The following is a 16,355-nucleotide window of genomic DNA, read 5'->3' on the forward strand; positions in this document are numbered from 1 at the left end:
TAACTAGTTCTTAACCATTTCACATGTAGCTACCCCTTCCTGTTGTCTGATGTAAAGGGCCTATAGAGTTGTAGTTCTTAATGTAGCTACCCCTTCCTGTTGTCTGATGTAAGGGCCTATAGAGTTGTAGCATTTCAACGTGGGGGACTCCGTCCAGACGTTCTCTGACAATGTCCATTTCATAGGAAGTGGTTTATACTCTACGGAAGAAGGGGCGATTTCATGATGCCTGATGTCTGGCCTCATGGGGCCGTGGCCACTGACTAGTTAAACGCTTTACATGAAAAAATCAATACTGTCATTTAGAAGGCTAACGCCACATTACATCTTTTCACAAATAGTTTCATAATTACTCATTTTATCCAACATTTAGATGTACATCTGAGAAGTGAAAACACACACAGAGATACAGTCATGTGGGTCTCCTGTCTTTCATGAGCTCACCAAATGAACCAAAGTCTCCTGTCTTTCATGAGCTCACCAAATACAGAGATACAGTCATGTGGGTCTCCTGTCTTTCATGAGCTCACCAAATACAGAGATACAGTCATGTGGGTCTCCTGTCTTTCATGAGCTCACCAAATGAACCAAATACAGAGATACAGTCATGTGGGTCTCCTGTCTTTCATGAGCTCACCAAATGAACCAAACACAGAGATACAGTCATGTGGGTCTCCTGTCTTTCATGAGCTCACCAAATGAACCAAACAGAGATACAGTCATGTGGGTCTCCTGTCTTTCATGAGCTCACCAAATGAACCAAAGTCTCCTGTCTTTCATGAGCTCACCAAATGAACCAAACAGAGATACAGTCACGTGGGTCTCCTGTCTTTCATCAGCTCACCAAATGAACCAAGGTCTCCTGTCTTTCATGAGCTCACCAAATGAACCAAGGTCTCCTGTCTTTCATGAGCTCACCAAATGAACCAAGGTCTCCTGTCTTTCATGAGCTCACCAAATGAACCAAGGTCTCCTGTCTTTCATGAGCTCACCAAATGAACCAAACACAGAGATACAGTCATGTGGGTCTCCTGTCTTTCATGAGCTCACCAAATGAACCAAACAGGTCCTTCTGTGGCTCAGTTGGTAGAGCATGGCGCTTTTGACGCCAGGGTAGTGGGTTCGATTCCCGGGACCACCCATACGTAGAATGTATGCACACATGACTGTAAGTCGCTTTGGATAAAAGCGTCAGCTAAATGGCATATATTTAACAGAGAGATACAGTCATGTGGGTCTCCTGTCTTTCATGAGCTCACCAAATGAACCAAACAGAGAGATACAGTCATGTGGGTCTCCTGTCTTTCATGAGCTCACCAAATGAACCAAACAGAGAGATACAGTCATGTGGGTCTCCTGTCTTTCATGAGCTCACCAAATGAACCAAACAGAGAGATACAGTCATGTGGGTCTCCTGTCTTTCATGAGCTCACCAAACACAGAGATACAGTCACGTGGGTCTCCTGTCTTTCATGAGCTCACCAAATGAACCAAGGTCTCCTGTCTTTCATGAGCTCACCAAATGAACCAAGGTCTCCTGTCTTTCATGAGCTCACCAAATGAACCAAGGTCTCCTGTCTTTCATGAGCTCACCAAATGAACCAAGGTCTCCTGTCTTTCATGAGCTCACCAAATGAACCAAAGTCTCCTGTCTTTCATGAGCTCACCAAATGAACCAAGGTCTCCTGTCTTTCATGAGCTCACCATGAACCACACGTGACATGATTGTTCTTTCGGACTATTCCCACATTCTCAAAAATATAAATATTGTTTAAAATACTCAAATTTTGGATATTAGGAGTTTTGGCAAGAGAAGCACTTTGTTCTCTCTCCCTCGATACTGCATGGCAGCGAGGAGAGTTTTCAGAAAGGAAAGTATGACCGAGGTAATAACACCTGTGGTGGGAGAGAGAGAAGGAGGATATACACCCAAAAGGGCCACGCCGTGACAATACAGACAGGTGGTTAGTAAAGTAACCTGGAGTAAAGTGAGCCGGTACTCCAGAGGTGAAGAGAGGGCAGGGTGAAAGAAGACGCCTAAAGGACAGGAAGGAGCCGTCTAGGAGAGGCCTAAAGGACAGGAAGGAGCCGTCTAGAAGAGGCCTAAAGGACAGGAAGGAGCCGTCTAGAAGAGGCCTAAAGGGCAGGAAGGAGCCGTCTAGAAGAGGCCTAAAGGACAGGAAGGAGCCGTCTAGAAGAGGCCTAAAGGACAGGAAGGAGCCGTCTAGAAGAGGCCTAAAGGACAGGAAGGAGCCGTCTAGAAGAGGCCTAAAGGACAGGAAGGAGCCGTCTAGGAGAGGCCTAAAGGGCAGGAAGGAGCCGTCTAGAAGAGGCCTAAAGGACAGGAAGGAGCCGTCTAGAAGAGGGTTGGTCAGTGTCCTCCTAGTCCTCACTGGCTCCGTGGTCAGTAAGGATCCTTCCTCTGGCTCAAGAGGTCGACGAGCTTAACAGGTAGCACTACGGATCACCTCCATCCACCTGGAGACAGACAGGTTAGAGACAGACAGACAGGTTAGAGACAGACAGACAGACAGGTTAGAGACAGACAGGTAGCACTACGGATCACCTCCATCCACCTGGAGACAGACAGACAGACCTGGAGAAATGTTTTGAAGACAAAAAGACAACACCACACTACTGAAGACAACACCACACTACTGAAGACAACACCACACTACTGAAGACAACACTACAACTACTGAAGACAACACCACACTACTGAAGAAAACAAGACAACACCACACTACTGAAGACAACACCACACTACTGAAGACAACACCACACTACTGAAGACAACACCACACTACTGAAGACAACACCACACTACTGAAGACAACACCACACTACTGAAGACAACACCACACTACTGAAGACAACACCACACTACTGAAGACAACACCACACTACTGAAGACAACACCACACTACTGAAGACAACACCACACTACTGAAGACAACAAGACAACACCACACTACTGAAGACAACACCACACTACTGAAGACAACACCACACTACTGAAGACAACACCACACTACTGAAGACAACACCACACTACTGAAGACAGCACCACACTACTGAAGACAACAAGACAACACCACACTACTGAAGACAACACCACACTACTGAAGACAACACCACACTACTGAAGACAACACCACACTACTGAAGACAACACCACACTACTGAAGACAACACCACACTACTGAAGACAACACCACACTATTGAAGACAACACCACACTACTGAAGACAACACCACACTACTGAAGACAACAAGACAACACCACACTACTGAAGACAACACCACACTACTGAAGAAGGCACCACACTACTGAAGACAACACCACACTACTGAAGACAACAAGACAACACCACACTACTGAAGACAACACCACACTACTGAAGACAACACCACACTACTGAAGACAACAAGACAACACCACACTACTGAAGACAACACCACACTACTGAAGACAACACCACACTACTGAAGACAACACCACACTACTGAAGACAACACCACACTACTGAAGACAACACCACACTACTGAAGACAACACCACACTACTGAAGACAACACCACACTACTGAAGACAACACCACACTACTGAAGACAACACCACACTACTGAAGACAACACCACACTACTGAAGACAACAAGACAACACCACACTACTGAAGACAACACCACACTACTGAAGACAACACCACACTACTGAAGACAACACCACACTACTGAAGACAACACCACACTACTGAAGACAACACCACACTACTGAAGACAACACCACACTACTGAAGACAACACCACACTACTGAAGACAACACCACACTACTGAAGACAACACCACACTACTGAAGACAACACCACAACTACCACACTACTGAAGACAACACCACACTACTGAAGACACCACCACACTACTGAAGACAACACCACACTGCCACACTACTGAAGACAACACCACACTACCACACTACTGAAGAAGGCACCACACTACTGAAGACACCACCACACTACTGAAGACAACACCACACTACCACACTACTGAAGAAGGCACCACACTACTGAAGACAACACCACACTACTGAAGACAACAAGACAACACCACACTACTGAAGACAACACTACACTACTGAAGACAACACTACACTACTGAAGACAACACTACACTACTGAAGACAACACCACACTACTGAAGACAACAAGACAACACCACACTACTGAAGAAGGCACCACACTACTGAAGACAACACCACACTACTGAAGACAACACCACACTACTGAAGACAACACTACACTACTGAAGACAACACTACACTACTGAAGACAACACTACACTACTGAAGACAACACTACACTACTGAAGACAACACCACACTACTGAAGACAACACCACACTACTGAAGACAACACCACACTACTGAAGACAACACTACACTACTGAAGACAACACCACACTACTGAAGACAACACCACACTACTGAAGACAACACCACACTACTGAAGACAACACTACAACACCACACTACTGAAGACAACACCACACTACTGAAGACAACACCACACTACTGAAGACAACACCACACTACTGAAGACAACACCACACTACTGAAGACAACACCACACTACTGAAGACAACACCACACTACTGAAGACAACACCACACTACTGAAGACAACACCACACTACTGAAGACAACATCACACTACTGAAGACAACACCACACAACAGGTTGCCAAGGGAACTGACCTCTGGAAGGTGTACTGGCTCTCTGATCTGAAGTAGTACACATGAGACTTAAAGTGGAGCTTGAAAACGTAGTCCTTCTGGATGTTCTCTGTCTCCGCGGGAACCGTCAACGAGTAGCCTAGCAACGGGAGGCTGGCCAGAGGGTAGTCATCCTATAGGGAACAGAGATGACCTTTAGACTACTGCATCCCATAATAAATACTATATAATACACTACCCAGAGGGTAGTCATCCTATAGAAGACCTTTAGACTACTGCATCCCATAATAAATACTATATAATACACTACCCAGAGGGTAGTCATCCTATAGAGGACCTTTAGACTACTGCATCCCATAATAAATACTATATAATACACTACCCAGAGGGTAGTCATCCTATAGAGGACCTTTAGACTACTGCATCCCATAATAAATACTAGTTAGTTTTAGGTGAGATGTATGTTTAGAGTTAGGTTAGAGTCCTTACCTGATGTGACTTGTAGAAGAACAGACTGAAGTTGGTGAAGACCACCCAGAGTTTCTGCCATCCATTACTGTTCTTAAACTTCCTCAGCAGGTTACCTGATAACTGGTTCTGATAGGGGGAGAAAGGACCAATAGGAAGAGACATTAACACAGGAGTAACCAATAGCAAAAGAGATTAACACAGGTTGTATGGTCTTGAAGTTACAATGTTGTTGTATCAGGTTATATCCCACCTCTCTGTATCAGGTTATATCAGGTTATATCCCACCTCTCTGTACCAGGTTATATCAGGTTATATCCCACCTCTCTGTACCAGGTTATATCAGGTTATATCCCACCTCTCTGTACCAGGTTATATCCCACCTCTCTGTATCAGGTTATATCAGGTTATATCCCACCTATCTGTACCAGGTTATATCCCACCTCTCTGTATCAGGTTATATCAGGTTATATCCCACCTCTCTGTATCAGGTTATATCCCACCTCTCTGTACCAGGTTATATCCCACCTCTCTGTACCAGGTTATATCCCACCTCTCTGTATCAGGTTATATCAGGTTATATCCCACCTATCTGTACCAGGTTATATCCCACCTCTCTGTATCAGGTTATATCCCACCTCTCTGTACCAGGTTATATCCCACCTCTCTGTACCAGGTTATATCAGGTTATATCCCACCTCTCTGTACCAGGTTATATCCCACCTCTCTGTATCAGGTTATATCAGGTTATATCCCACCTCTCTGTACCAGGTTATATCAGGTTATATCCCACCTCTCTGTACCAGGTTATATCCCACCTCTCTGTATCAGGTTATATCCCACCTCTCTGTATCAGGTTATATCAGGTTATATCCCACCTCTCTGTACCAGGTTATATCAGGTTATATCCCACCTCTCTGTATCAGGTTATATCAGGTTATATCCCACCTCTCTGTATCAGGTTATATCCCATCTCTCTGTATCAGGTTATATCCCACCTCTCTGTACCAGGTTATATCCCACCTCTCTGTACCAGGTTATATCCCACCTCTCTGTATCAGGTTATATCCCACCTCTCTGTATCAGGTTATATCCCACCTCTCTGTACCAGGTTATATCCCACCTCTCTGTATCAGGTTATATCCCACCTCTCTGTACCAGGTTATATCCCACCTCTCTGTATCAGGTTATATCCCACCTCTCTGTACCAGGTTATATCCCACCTCTCTGTATCAGGTTATATCCCACCTCTCTGTACCAGGTTATATCCCACCTCTCTGTACCAGGTTATATCCCACCTCTCTGTATCAGGTTATATCCCACCTCTCTGTACCAGAGAGTTTAGACAGAAACAGAGAGGTTAGACAGTACTGTGGGTCAGGTAGGTAGAGAAGACAGAAACAGAGAGGTTAGACAGTACTGTGGGTCAGGTAGGTAGAGAAGACAGAGAGGTTAGACGGTACTGTGGGTCAGGTAGGTAGAGAAGACAGAGAGGTTAGACGGTACTGTGGGTCAGGTAGGTAGAGAAGACAGAGAGGTTTGTGGGTCAGGTAGGTTGAGAAGACAGAGAGGTTAGACGGTACGTAGAGAAGACAGAGAGGTTAGACGGTACTGTGGGTCAGGTAGGTAGAGAAGACAGAGAGGTTAGACGGCACTGTGGGTCAGGTTGGTAGAGAAGACAGAGAGGTTAGACGGTACTGTGGGTCAGGTAGGTTGAGAAGACAGAGAGGTTAGACGGTACTGTGGGTCAGGTAGGTAGAGAAGACAGAGAGGTTAGACGGTACTGTGGGTCAGGTAGGTAGAGAAGACAGAGAGGTTAAACAGTACTGTGGATCAGGTAGGTAGAGAAGACAGAGAGGTTAAACAGTACTGTGGATCAGGTAGGTAGAGAAGACAGAGAGGTTAGACAGAAACAGAGAGGTTAGACGGTACTGTGGGTCAGGTAGGTAGAGAAAACAGAGAGGTTAGACGGTACTGTGGATCAGGTAGGTAGAGAAAACAGAAAACAGAGAGGTTAGACAGAAACAGAGGTTAGACGGTACTGTTGATCAGGTAGGTAGAGAAAACAGAGAGGTTAGACGGTACTGTTGATCAGGTAGGTAGAGAAAACAGAGAGGTTAGACAGAAACAGAGAGGTTAGACGGTACTGTGGGTCAGGTAGGTAGAGAAGACAGAGAGGTTAGACGGTACTGTGGATCAGGTAGGTAGAGAAGACAGAGAGGTTAGACGGTACTGTGGGTCAGGTAGGTAGAGAAGACAGAGAGGTTAGACGGTACTGTGGGTCAGGTAGGTAGAGAAGACAGAGAGAGGTTAGACGGTACTGTGGATCAGGTAGGTAGAGAAGACAGAAGACAGAGAGGTTAGACAGAAACAGAGAGGTTAGACGGTACTGTTGATCAGGTAGGTAGAGAAAACAGAAAACAGAGAGGTTAGACAGAAACAGAGAGGTTAGACGGTACTGTTGATCAGGTAGGTAGAGAAAACAGAAAACAGAGAGGTTAGACAGAAACAGAGAGGTTAGACGGTACTGTGGGTCAGGTAGGTAGAGAAGACAGAGAGGTTAGACGGTACTGTGGGTCAGGTAGGTTGAGAAGACAGAGAGGTTAGACGGTACGTAGAGAAGACAGAGAGGTTAGACAGAAACAGAGAGGTTAGACGGTACTGTGGGTCAGGTAGGTAGAGAAGACAGAGAGGTTAAACAGTACTGTGGGTCAGGTAGGTAGAGAAGACAGAAGACAGAGAGGTTAGACAGAAACAGAGAGGTTAAACAGTACTGTGGGTCAGGTAGGTACCTCCACAGCCACACTAAAGTCCACCATGGACACAGAGGTGTTGCGGTGCCAGCAGACATGAACCATCGTGTTTCCTCTCTGTGCTGACTGACGCTCCAATGAGCTACGAGACGCACTCAGCTCCTCCTCTGACTCAGCCTCCACGCCGCCCTCTTCTGGAGACTCTGAGAACAGCAGCAAGAGGAATTGATGAACAGAAACAGAGGACAAGCTATTCTTTCCCCCGGGTCAGATGAGTTGAAGGTTGTTACTCGGAGCACAAAACATCCTCGTCACAAAACCGAAATAAGAGAAGTGATCATGTGAATTGATGGACTCAAAGTCCATTTCACAGGCTACATTTCTATACAGTTTGGTCGTGTTGCAGGCCACATTTCTATACAGTTTGGTCGTGTTGCAGGCTACATTTCTATACAGTTTGGTCGTGTTGCAGGCTACATTTCTATACAGTTTGGTCGTGTTGCAGGCTACATTTCTATACAGTTTGGTCGTGTTGCAGGCTACATTTCTATACAGTTTGGTCGTGTTGCAGGCTACATTTCTATACAGTTTGGTCGTGTTGCAGGCCACATTTCTATACAGTTTGGTCGTGTTGCAGGCTACATTTCTATACAGTTTGGTCGTGTTGCAGGCTACATTTCTATACAGTTTGGTCGTGTTGCAGGCTACATTTCTATACAGTTTGGTCGTGTTGCAGGCTACATTTCTATACAGTTTGGTCGTGTTGCAGGCTACATTTCTATACAGTTTGGTCGTGTTGCAGGCCACATTTCTATACAGTTTGGTCGTGTTGCAGGCTACATTTCTATACAGTTTGGTCGTGTTGCAGGCTACATTTCTATACAGTTTGGTCGTGTTGCAGGCTACATTTCTATACAGTTTGGTCGTGTTGCAGGCTACATTTCTATACAGTTTGGTCGTGTTGCAGGCTACATTTCTATACAGTTTGGTCGTGTTGCAGGCTACATTTCTATACAGTTTGGTCGTGTTGCAGGCTACATTTCTATACAGTTTGGTCGTGTTGCAGGCCACATTTCTATACAGTTTGGTCGTGTTGCAGGCTACATTTCTATACAGTTTGGTCGTGTTGCAGGCTACATTTCTATACAGTTTGGTCGTGTTGCAGGCCACATTTCTATACAGTTTGGTCGTGTTGCAGGCTACATTTCTATACAGTTTGGTCGTGTTGCAGGCGTGTTGCAGGCTACATTTCTATACAGTTTGGTCGTGTTGCAGGCTACATTTCTATACAGTTTGGTCGTGTTGCAGGCTACATTTCTATACAGTTTGGTCGTGTTGCAGGCTACATTTCTATACAGTTTGGTCGTGTTGCAGGCTACATTTCTATACAGTTTGGTCGTGTTGCAGGCCACATTTCTATACAGTTTGGTCGTGTTGCAGGCCACATTTCTATACAGTTTGGTCGTGTTGCAGGCTACATTTCTATACAGTTTGGTCGTGTTGCAGGCTACATTTCTATACAGTTTGGTCGTGTTGCAGGCTACATTTCTATACAGTTTGGTCGTGTTGCAGGCTACATTTCTATACAGTTTGGTCGTGTTGCAGGCTACATTTCTATACAGTTTGGTCGTGTTGCAGGCTACATTTCTATACAGTTTGGTCGTGTTGCAGGCTACATTTCTATACAGTTTGGTCGTGTTGCAGGCCACATTTCTATACAGTTTGGTCGTGTTGCAGGCTACATTTCTATACAGTTTGGTCGTGTTGCAGGCTACATTTCTATACAGTTTGGTCGTGTTGCAGGCTACATTTCTATACAGTTTGGTCGTGTTGCAGGCTACATTTCTATACAGTTTGGTCGTGTTGCAGGCTACATTTCTATACAGTTTGGTCGTGTTGCAGGCTACATTTCTATACAGTTTGGTCGTGTTGCAGGCTACATTTCTATACAGTTTGGTCGTGTTGCAGGCTACATTTCTATACAGTTTGGTCGTGTTGCAGGCTACATTTCTATACAGTTTGGTCGTGTTGCAGGCTACATTTCTATACAGTTTGGTCGTGTTGCAGGCTACATTTCTATACAGTTTGGTCGTGTTGCAGGCTACATTTCTATACAGTTTGGTCGTGTTGCAGGCTACATTTCTATACAGTTTGGTCGTGTTGCAGGCTACATTTCTATACAGTTTGGTCGTGTTGCAGGCTACATTTCTATACAGTTTGGTCGTGTTGCAGGCTACATTTCTATACAGTTTGGTCGTGTTGCAGGCCACATTTCTATACAGTTTGGTCGTGTTGCAGGCTACATTTCTATACAGTTTGGTCGTGTTGCAGGCTACATTTCTATACAGTTTGGTCGTGTTGCAGGCTACATTTCTATACAGTTTGGTCGTGTTGCAGGCTACATTTCTATACAGTTTGGTCGTGTTGCAGGCTACATTTCTATACAGTTTGGTCGTGTTGCAGGCCACATTTCTATACAGTTTGGTCGTGTTGCAGGCTACATTTCTATACAGTTTGGTCGTGTTGCAGGCTACATTTCTATACAGTTTGGTCGTGTTGCAGGCCACATTTCTATACAGTTTGGTCGTGTTGCAGGCTACATTTCTATACAGTTTGGTCGTGTTGCAGGCTACATTTCTATACAGTTTGGTCGTGTTGCAGGCTACATTTCTATACAGTTTGGTCGTGTTGCAGGCTACATTTCTATACAGTTTGGTCGTGTTGCAGGCTACATTTCTATACAGTTTGGTCGTGTTGCAGGCTACATTTCTATACAGTTTGGTCGTGTTGCAGGCTACATTTCTATACAGTTTACAGTTTGGTCGTGTTGCAGGCTACATTTCTATACAGTTTGGTCGTGTTGCAGGCTACATTTCTATACAGTTTGGTCGTGTTGCAGGCTACATTTCTATACAGTTTGGTCGTGTTGCAGGCTACATTTCTATACAGTTTGGTCGTGTTGCAGGCTACATTTCTATACAGTTTGGTCGTGTTGCAGGCTACATTTCTATACAGTTTGGTCGTGTTGCAGGCTACATTTCTATACAGTTTGGTCGTGTTGCAGGCTACATTTCTATACAGTTTGGTCGTGTTGCAGGCCACATTTCTATACAGTTTGGTCGTGTTGCAGGCTACATTTCTATACAGTTTGGTCGTGTTGCAGGCTACATTTCTATACAGTTTGGTCGTGTTGCAGGCTACATTTCTATACAGTTTGGTCGTGTTGCAGGCCACATTTCTATACAGTTTGGTCGTGTTGCAGGCCACATTTCTATACAGTTTGGTCGTGTTGCAGGCTACATTTCTATACAGTTTGGTCGTGTTGCAGGCTACATTTCTATACAGTTTGGTCGTGTTGCAGGCTACATTTCTATACAGTTTGGTCGTGTTGCAGGCTACATTTCTATACAGTTTGGTCGTGTTGCAGGCCACATTTCTATACAGTTTGGTCGTGTTGCAGGCTACATTTCTATACAGTTTGGTCGTGTTGCAGGCTACATTTCTATACAGTTTGGTCGTGTTGCAGGCTACATTTCTATACAGTTTGGTCGTGTTGCAGGCCACATTTCTATACAGTTTGGTCGTGTTGCAGGCTACATTTCTATACAGTTTGGTCGTGTTGCAGGCTACATTTCTATACAGTTTGGTCGTGTTGCAGGCTACATTTCTATACAGTTTGGTCGTGTTGCAGGCTACATTTCTATACAGTTTGGTCGTGTTGCAGGCCACATTTCTATACAGTTTGGTCGTGTTGCAGGCCACATTTCTATACAGTTTGGTCGTGTTGCAGGCCACATTTCTATACAGTTTGGTCGTGTTGCAGGCTACATTTCTATACAGTTTGGTCGTGTTGCAGGCTACATTTCTATACAGTTTGGTCGTGTTGCAGGCTACATTTCTATACAGTTTGGTCGTGTTGCAGGCTACATTTCTATACAGTTTGGTCGTGTTGCAGGCTACATTTCTATACAGTTTGGTCGTGTTGCAGGCCACATTTCTATACAGTTTGGTCGTGTTGCAGGCTACATTTCTATACAGTTTGGTCGTGTTGCAGGCTACATTTCTATACAGTTTGGTCGTGTTGCAGGCCACATTTCTATACAGTTTGGTCGTGTTGCAGGCTACATTTCTATACAGTTTGGTCGTGTTGCAGGCTACATTTCTATACAGTTTGGTCGTGTTGCAGGCTACATTTCTATACAGTTTGGTCGTGTTGCAGGCTACATTTCTATACAGTTTGGTCGTGTTGCAGGCTACATTTCTATACAGTTTGGTCGTGTTGCAGGCTACATTTCTATACAGTTTGGTCGTGTTGCAGGCTACATTTCTATACAGTTTGGTCGTGTTGCAGGCTACATTTCTATACAGTTTGGTCGTGTTGCAGGCTACATTTCTATACAGTTTGGTCGTGTTGCAGGCTACATTTCTATACAGTTTGGTCGTGTTGCAGGCCACATTTCTATACAGTTTGGTCGTGTTGCAGGCTACATTTCTATACAGTTTGGTCGTGTTGCAGGCTACATTTCTATACAGTTTGGTCGTGTTGCAGGCTACATTTCTATACAGTTTGGTCGTGTTGCAGGCCACATTTCTATACAGTTTGGTCGTGTTGCAGGCTACATTTCTATACAGTTTGGTCGTGTTGCAGGCTACATTTCTATACAGTTTGGTCGTGTTGCAGGCTACATTTCTATACAGTTTGGTCGTGTTGCAGGCCACATTTCTATACAGTTTGGTCGTGTTGCAGGCTACATTTCTATACAGTTTGGTCGTGTTATATCTTATGGGCAGGTAAAGACAGATTAGGACTCAGCCTGTACTCTGTGGGAAGGTTACAGGTAGGACTCAGCCTGTACTCTGTGGGAAGGTTAGGTTAGTTAGGACTCAGCCTGTACTCTGTGGGAAGGTTAGGTTAGTTAGGACTCAGCCTGTACTCTGTGGGAAGGTTAGTTAGGACTCAGCCTGTACTCTGTGGGAAGGTTAGGTTAGTTAGGGCTCAGCCTGTACTCTGTGGGAAGGTTAGTTAGGGCTCAGCCTGTACTCTGTGGGAAGGTTAGTTAGGACTCAGCCTGTACTCTGTGGGAAGGTTAGTTAGGACTCAGCCTGTACTCTGTGGGAAGGTTAGGTTAGTTAGGACTCAGCCTGTACTCTGTGGGAAGGTTAGTTAGGCTCAGCCTGTACTCTGTGGGAAGGTTAGGTTAGTTAGGACTCAGCTTGTACTCTGTGGGAAGGTTAGTTAGGACTCAGCCTGTACTCTGTGGGAAGGTTAGTTAGGACTCAGCCTGTACTCTGTGGGAAGGTTAGTTAGGACTCAGCCTGTACTCTGTGGGAAGGTTAGGTTAGTTAGGACTCAGCCTGTACTCTGTGGGAAGGGAAGGTTAGTTAGGACTCAGCCTGTACTCTGTGGGAAGGTTAGTTAGGACTCAGCCTGTACTCTGTGGGAAGGTTAGGTTAGTTAGGACTCAGCCTGTACTCTGTGGGAAGGTTAGGTTAGGACTCAGCCTGTACTCTGTGGGAAGGTTAGGTTAGTTAGGACTCAGCCTGTACTCTGTGGGAAGGTTAGTTAGGACTCAGCCTGTACTCTGTGGGAAGGTTAGTTAGGACTCAGCCTGTACTCTGTGGGAAGGTTAGTTAGGACTCAGCCTGTACTCTGTGGGAAGGTTAGTTAGGACTCAGCCTGTACTCTGTGGGAAGGTTAGTTAGGACTATACTCTGTGGGAAGGTTAGTTAGGACTCAGCCTGTACTCTGTGGGAAGGTTAGTTAGGACTCAGCCTGTACTCTGTGGAAAGGTTAGGTTAGTTAGGACTCAGCCTGTACTCTGTGGGAAGGTTAGTTAGGACTCAGCCTGTACTCTGTGGGAAGGTTAGGTTAGTTAGGACTCAGCCTGTACTCTGTGGGAAGTTTAGGTTAGTTAGGACTCAGCCACTCTTGGGAAGGTTAGGTTAGTTAGGACTCAGCCTGTACTCTGTGGGAAGGTTAGGTTAGTTAGGACTCAGCCTGTACTCTGTGGGAAGTTTAGGTTAGTTAGGACTCAGCCTGTACTCTGTGGGAAGGTTAGGTAGTTAGGACTCAGCCTGTACTCTGTGGGAAGGTTAGGTTAGTTAGGGCTCAGCCTGTACTCTGTGGGAAGGTTAGTTAGGACTCAGCCTGTACTCTGTGGGAAGGTTAGGGTTAGGACTCAGCCTGTACTCTGTGGGAAGGTTAGTTAGGGCTCAGCCTGTACTCTGTGGGAAGGTTAGTTAGGACTCAGCCTGTACTCTGTGGGAAGGTACTAGGTTAGGACTCAGCCTGTACTCTGTGGGAAGGGAAGGTTAGTTAGGACTCAGCCTGTACTCTGTGGGAAGGTTAGTTAGGACTCAGCCTGTACTCTGTGGGAAGGTTAGACTCAGTGTACTCTGTGGGAAGGTTAGGAGCTCAGCTTGTACTCTGTGGGAAGGTTAGTTAGGACTCAGCCTGTACTCTGTGGGAAGGTTAGTTAGGACTCAGCCTGTACTCTGTGGGAAGGTTAGGTAGGACTCAGCCTGTACTCTGTGGGAAGGTTAGGTTAGTTAGGACTCAGCCTGTACTCTGTGGGAAGGTTAGTTAGGACTCAGCCTGTACTCTGTGGGAAGGTTAGTTAGGACTCAGCCTGTACTCTGTGGGAAGGTTAGTTAGGACTCAGCCTGTACTCTGTGGGAAGGTTAGTTAGGACTCAGCCTGTACTCTGTGGGAAGGTTAGGTTAGTTAGGACTCAGCCTGTACTCTGTGGGAAGGTTAGTTAGGACTCAGCCTGTACTCTGTGGGAAGGTTAGTTAGGACTCAGCCTGTACTCTGTGGGAAGGTTAGTTAGGACTCAGCCTGTACTCTGTGGGAAGGTTAGTTAGGACTCAGCCTGTACTCTGTGGGAAGGTTAGTTAGGACTCAGCCTGTACTCTGTGGGAAGGTTAGGTTAGTTAGGACTCAGCCTGTACTCTGTGGGAAGGTTAGGTTAGTTAGGACTCAGCCTGTACTCTGTGGAAAGGGGACTCAGCCTGTACTCTGTGGGAAGGTTAGTTAGGACTCAGCCTGTACTCTGTGGGAAGGTTAGGACTCAGCCTGTACTCTGTGGGAAAGGTTAGGACTCAGCCTGTACTCTGTGGGAAGGTTAGTTAGGACTCAGCCTGTACTCTGTGGGAAGGTTTAGTTAGGACTCAGCCTGTACTCTGTGGGAAGGTTAGTTAGGACTCAGCCTGTACTCTGTGGGAAGGTTAGGTTAGTTAGGACTCAGCCTGTACTCTGTGGGAAGTTAGGTTAGTTGGACTCAGCCTGTACTCTGTGGGAAAGGTTAGTTAGACTCAGCCTGTACTCTGTGGGAAGGAAGGTTAGTTAGGACTCAGCCTGTACTCTGTGGGAAGGTTAGTTAGGACTCAGCCTGTACTCTGTGGGAAGGTTAGGTTAGTTAGGACTCAGCCTGTACTCTGTGGGAAGGTTAGGTTAGTTAGGGCTCAGCCTGTACTCTGTGGGAAGTTAGTTAGGACTCAGCCTGTACTCTGTGGGAAGGTTAGTTAGGACTCAGCCTGTACTCTGTGGGAAGGTTAGTTAGGACTCAGCCTGTACTCTGTGGGAAGGTTAGTTAGGACTCAGCCTGTACTCTGTGGGAAGGTTAGGTTAGTTAGGACTCAGCCTGTACTCTGTGGGAAGGTTAGGTTGGGACTCAGCCTGTACTCTGTGGGAAGGTTAGTTAGGACTCAGCCTGTACTCTGTGGGAAGGTTAGGTTAGTTAGGACTCAGCCTGTACTCTGTGTGAAGGTTAGTTAGGACTCAGCCTGTACTCTGTGGAAAGGTTAGGTTAGTTAGGACTCAGCCTGTACTCTGTGGGAAGGTTAGGTGAGTTAGGACTCAGCCTGTACTCTGTGGGAAGGTTAGTTAGGACTCAGCCTGTACTCTGTGGGAAGGTTAGTTAGGACTCAGCCTGTACTCTGTGGGAAGGTTAGTTAGGACTCAGCCTGTACTCTGTGGGAAGGTTAGTTAGGACTCAGCCTGTACTCTGTGGGAAGGGTTAGTTAGGACTCAGCCTGTACTCTGTGGAAAGGTTAGGTTAGTTAGGACTCAGCCTGTACTCTGTGGGAAGGTTAGGTTAGTTAGGACTCAGCCTGTACTCTGTGGAAAAGGACTCAGCCTGTACTAGGTTAGTTAGGACTCAGCCTGTACTCTGTGGGAAGGTTAGTTAGGACTCAGCCTGTACTCTGTGGGAAGGTTAGGTTAGCCCTGTACTCTTGGGAAGGACTCAGCCTGTACTCTGTGGGAAGGTTAGGTTAGTTAGGACTCAGCCTGTACTCTGTGGGAAGGTTAGGTTAGTTAGGACTCAGCCTGTACTCTGTGGGAAGGTTAGGTTAGGACTCAGCCTGTACTCTGTGGGAAGGTTAGGTTAGTTAGGACTCAGC

General features: G+C 45.8%; 1 protein-coding gene across 1 annotated transcript in view; it reads right to left on the reverse strand.

Annotated features, from left to right (window-relative positions):
* Positions 1-1,415: 1,415 nt before the first annotated feature.
* LOC127926115 (FERM, ARHGEF and pleckstrin domain-containing protein 1-like) overlaps positions 1,416-16,355 on the reverse strand; it is a gene marked incomplete at its 5' end in the record, with an annotated part of 32,282 nt that continues 17,342 nt past the window's right edge. Inside the window, 4 exons of the mRNA XM_052511487.1 lie at positions 1,416-2,478; positions 4,753-4,904; positions 5,221-5,328; positions 7,992-8,155. Coding sequence (XP_052367447.1) covers positions 2,445-2,478; positions 4,753-4,904; positions 5,221-5,328; positions 7,992-8,155 — 458 coding nt within the window. The remainder of the gene's footprint in view (positions 2,479-4,752; positions 4,905-5,220; positions 5,329-7,991; positions 8,156-16,355) is intronic.

This window comes from Oncorhynchus keta, unplaced genomic scaffold, assembly GCF_023373465.1.
Source record: "Oncorhynchus keta strain PuntledgeMale-10-30-2019 unplaced genomic scaffold, Oket_V2 Un_contig_6838_pilon_pilon, whole genome shotgun sequence".
In the NCBI taxonomy this organism is placed as follows: domain Eukaryota; kingdom Metazoa; phylum Chordata; class Actinopteri; order Salmoniformes; family Salmonidae; genus Oncorhynchus; species Oncorhynchus keta.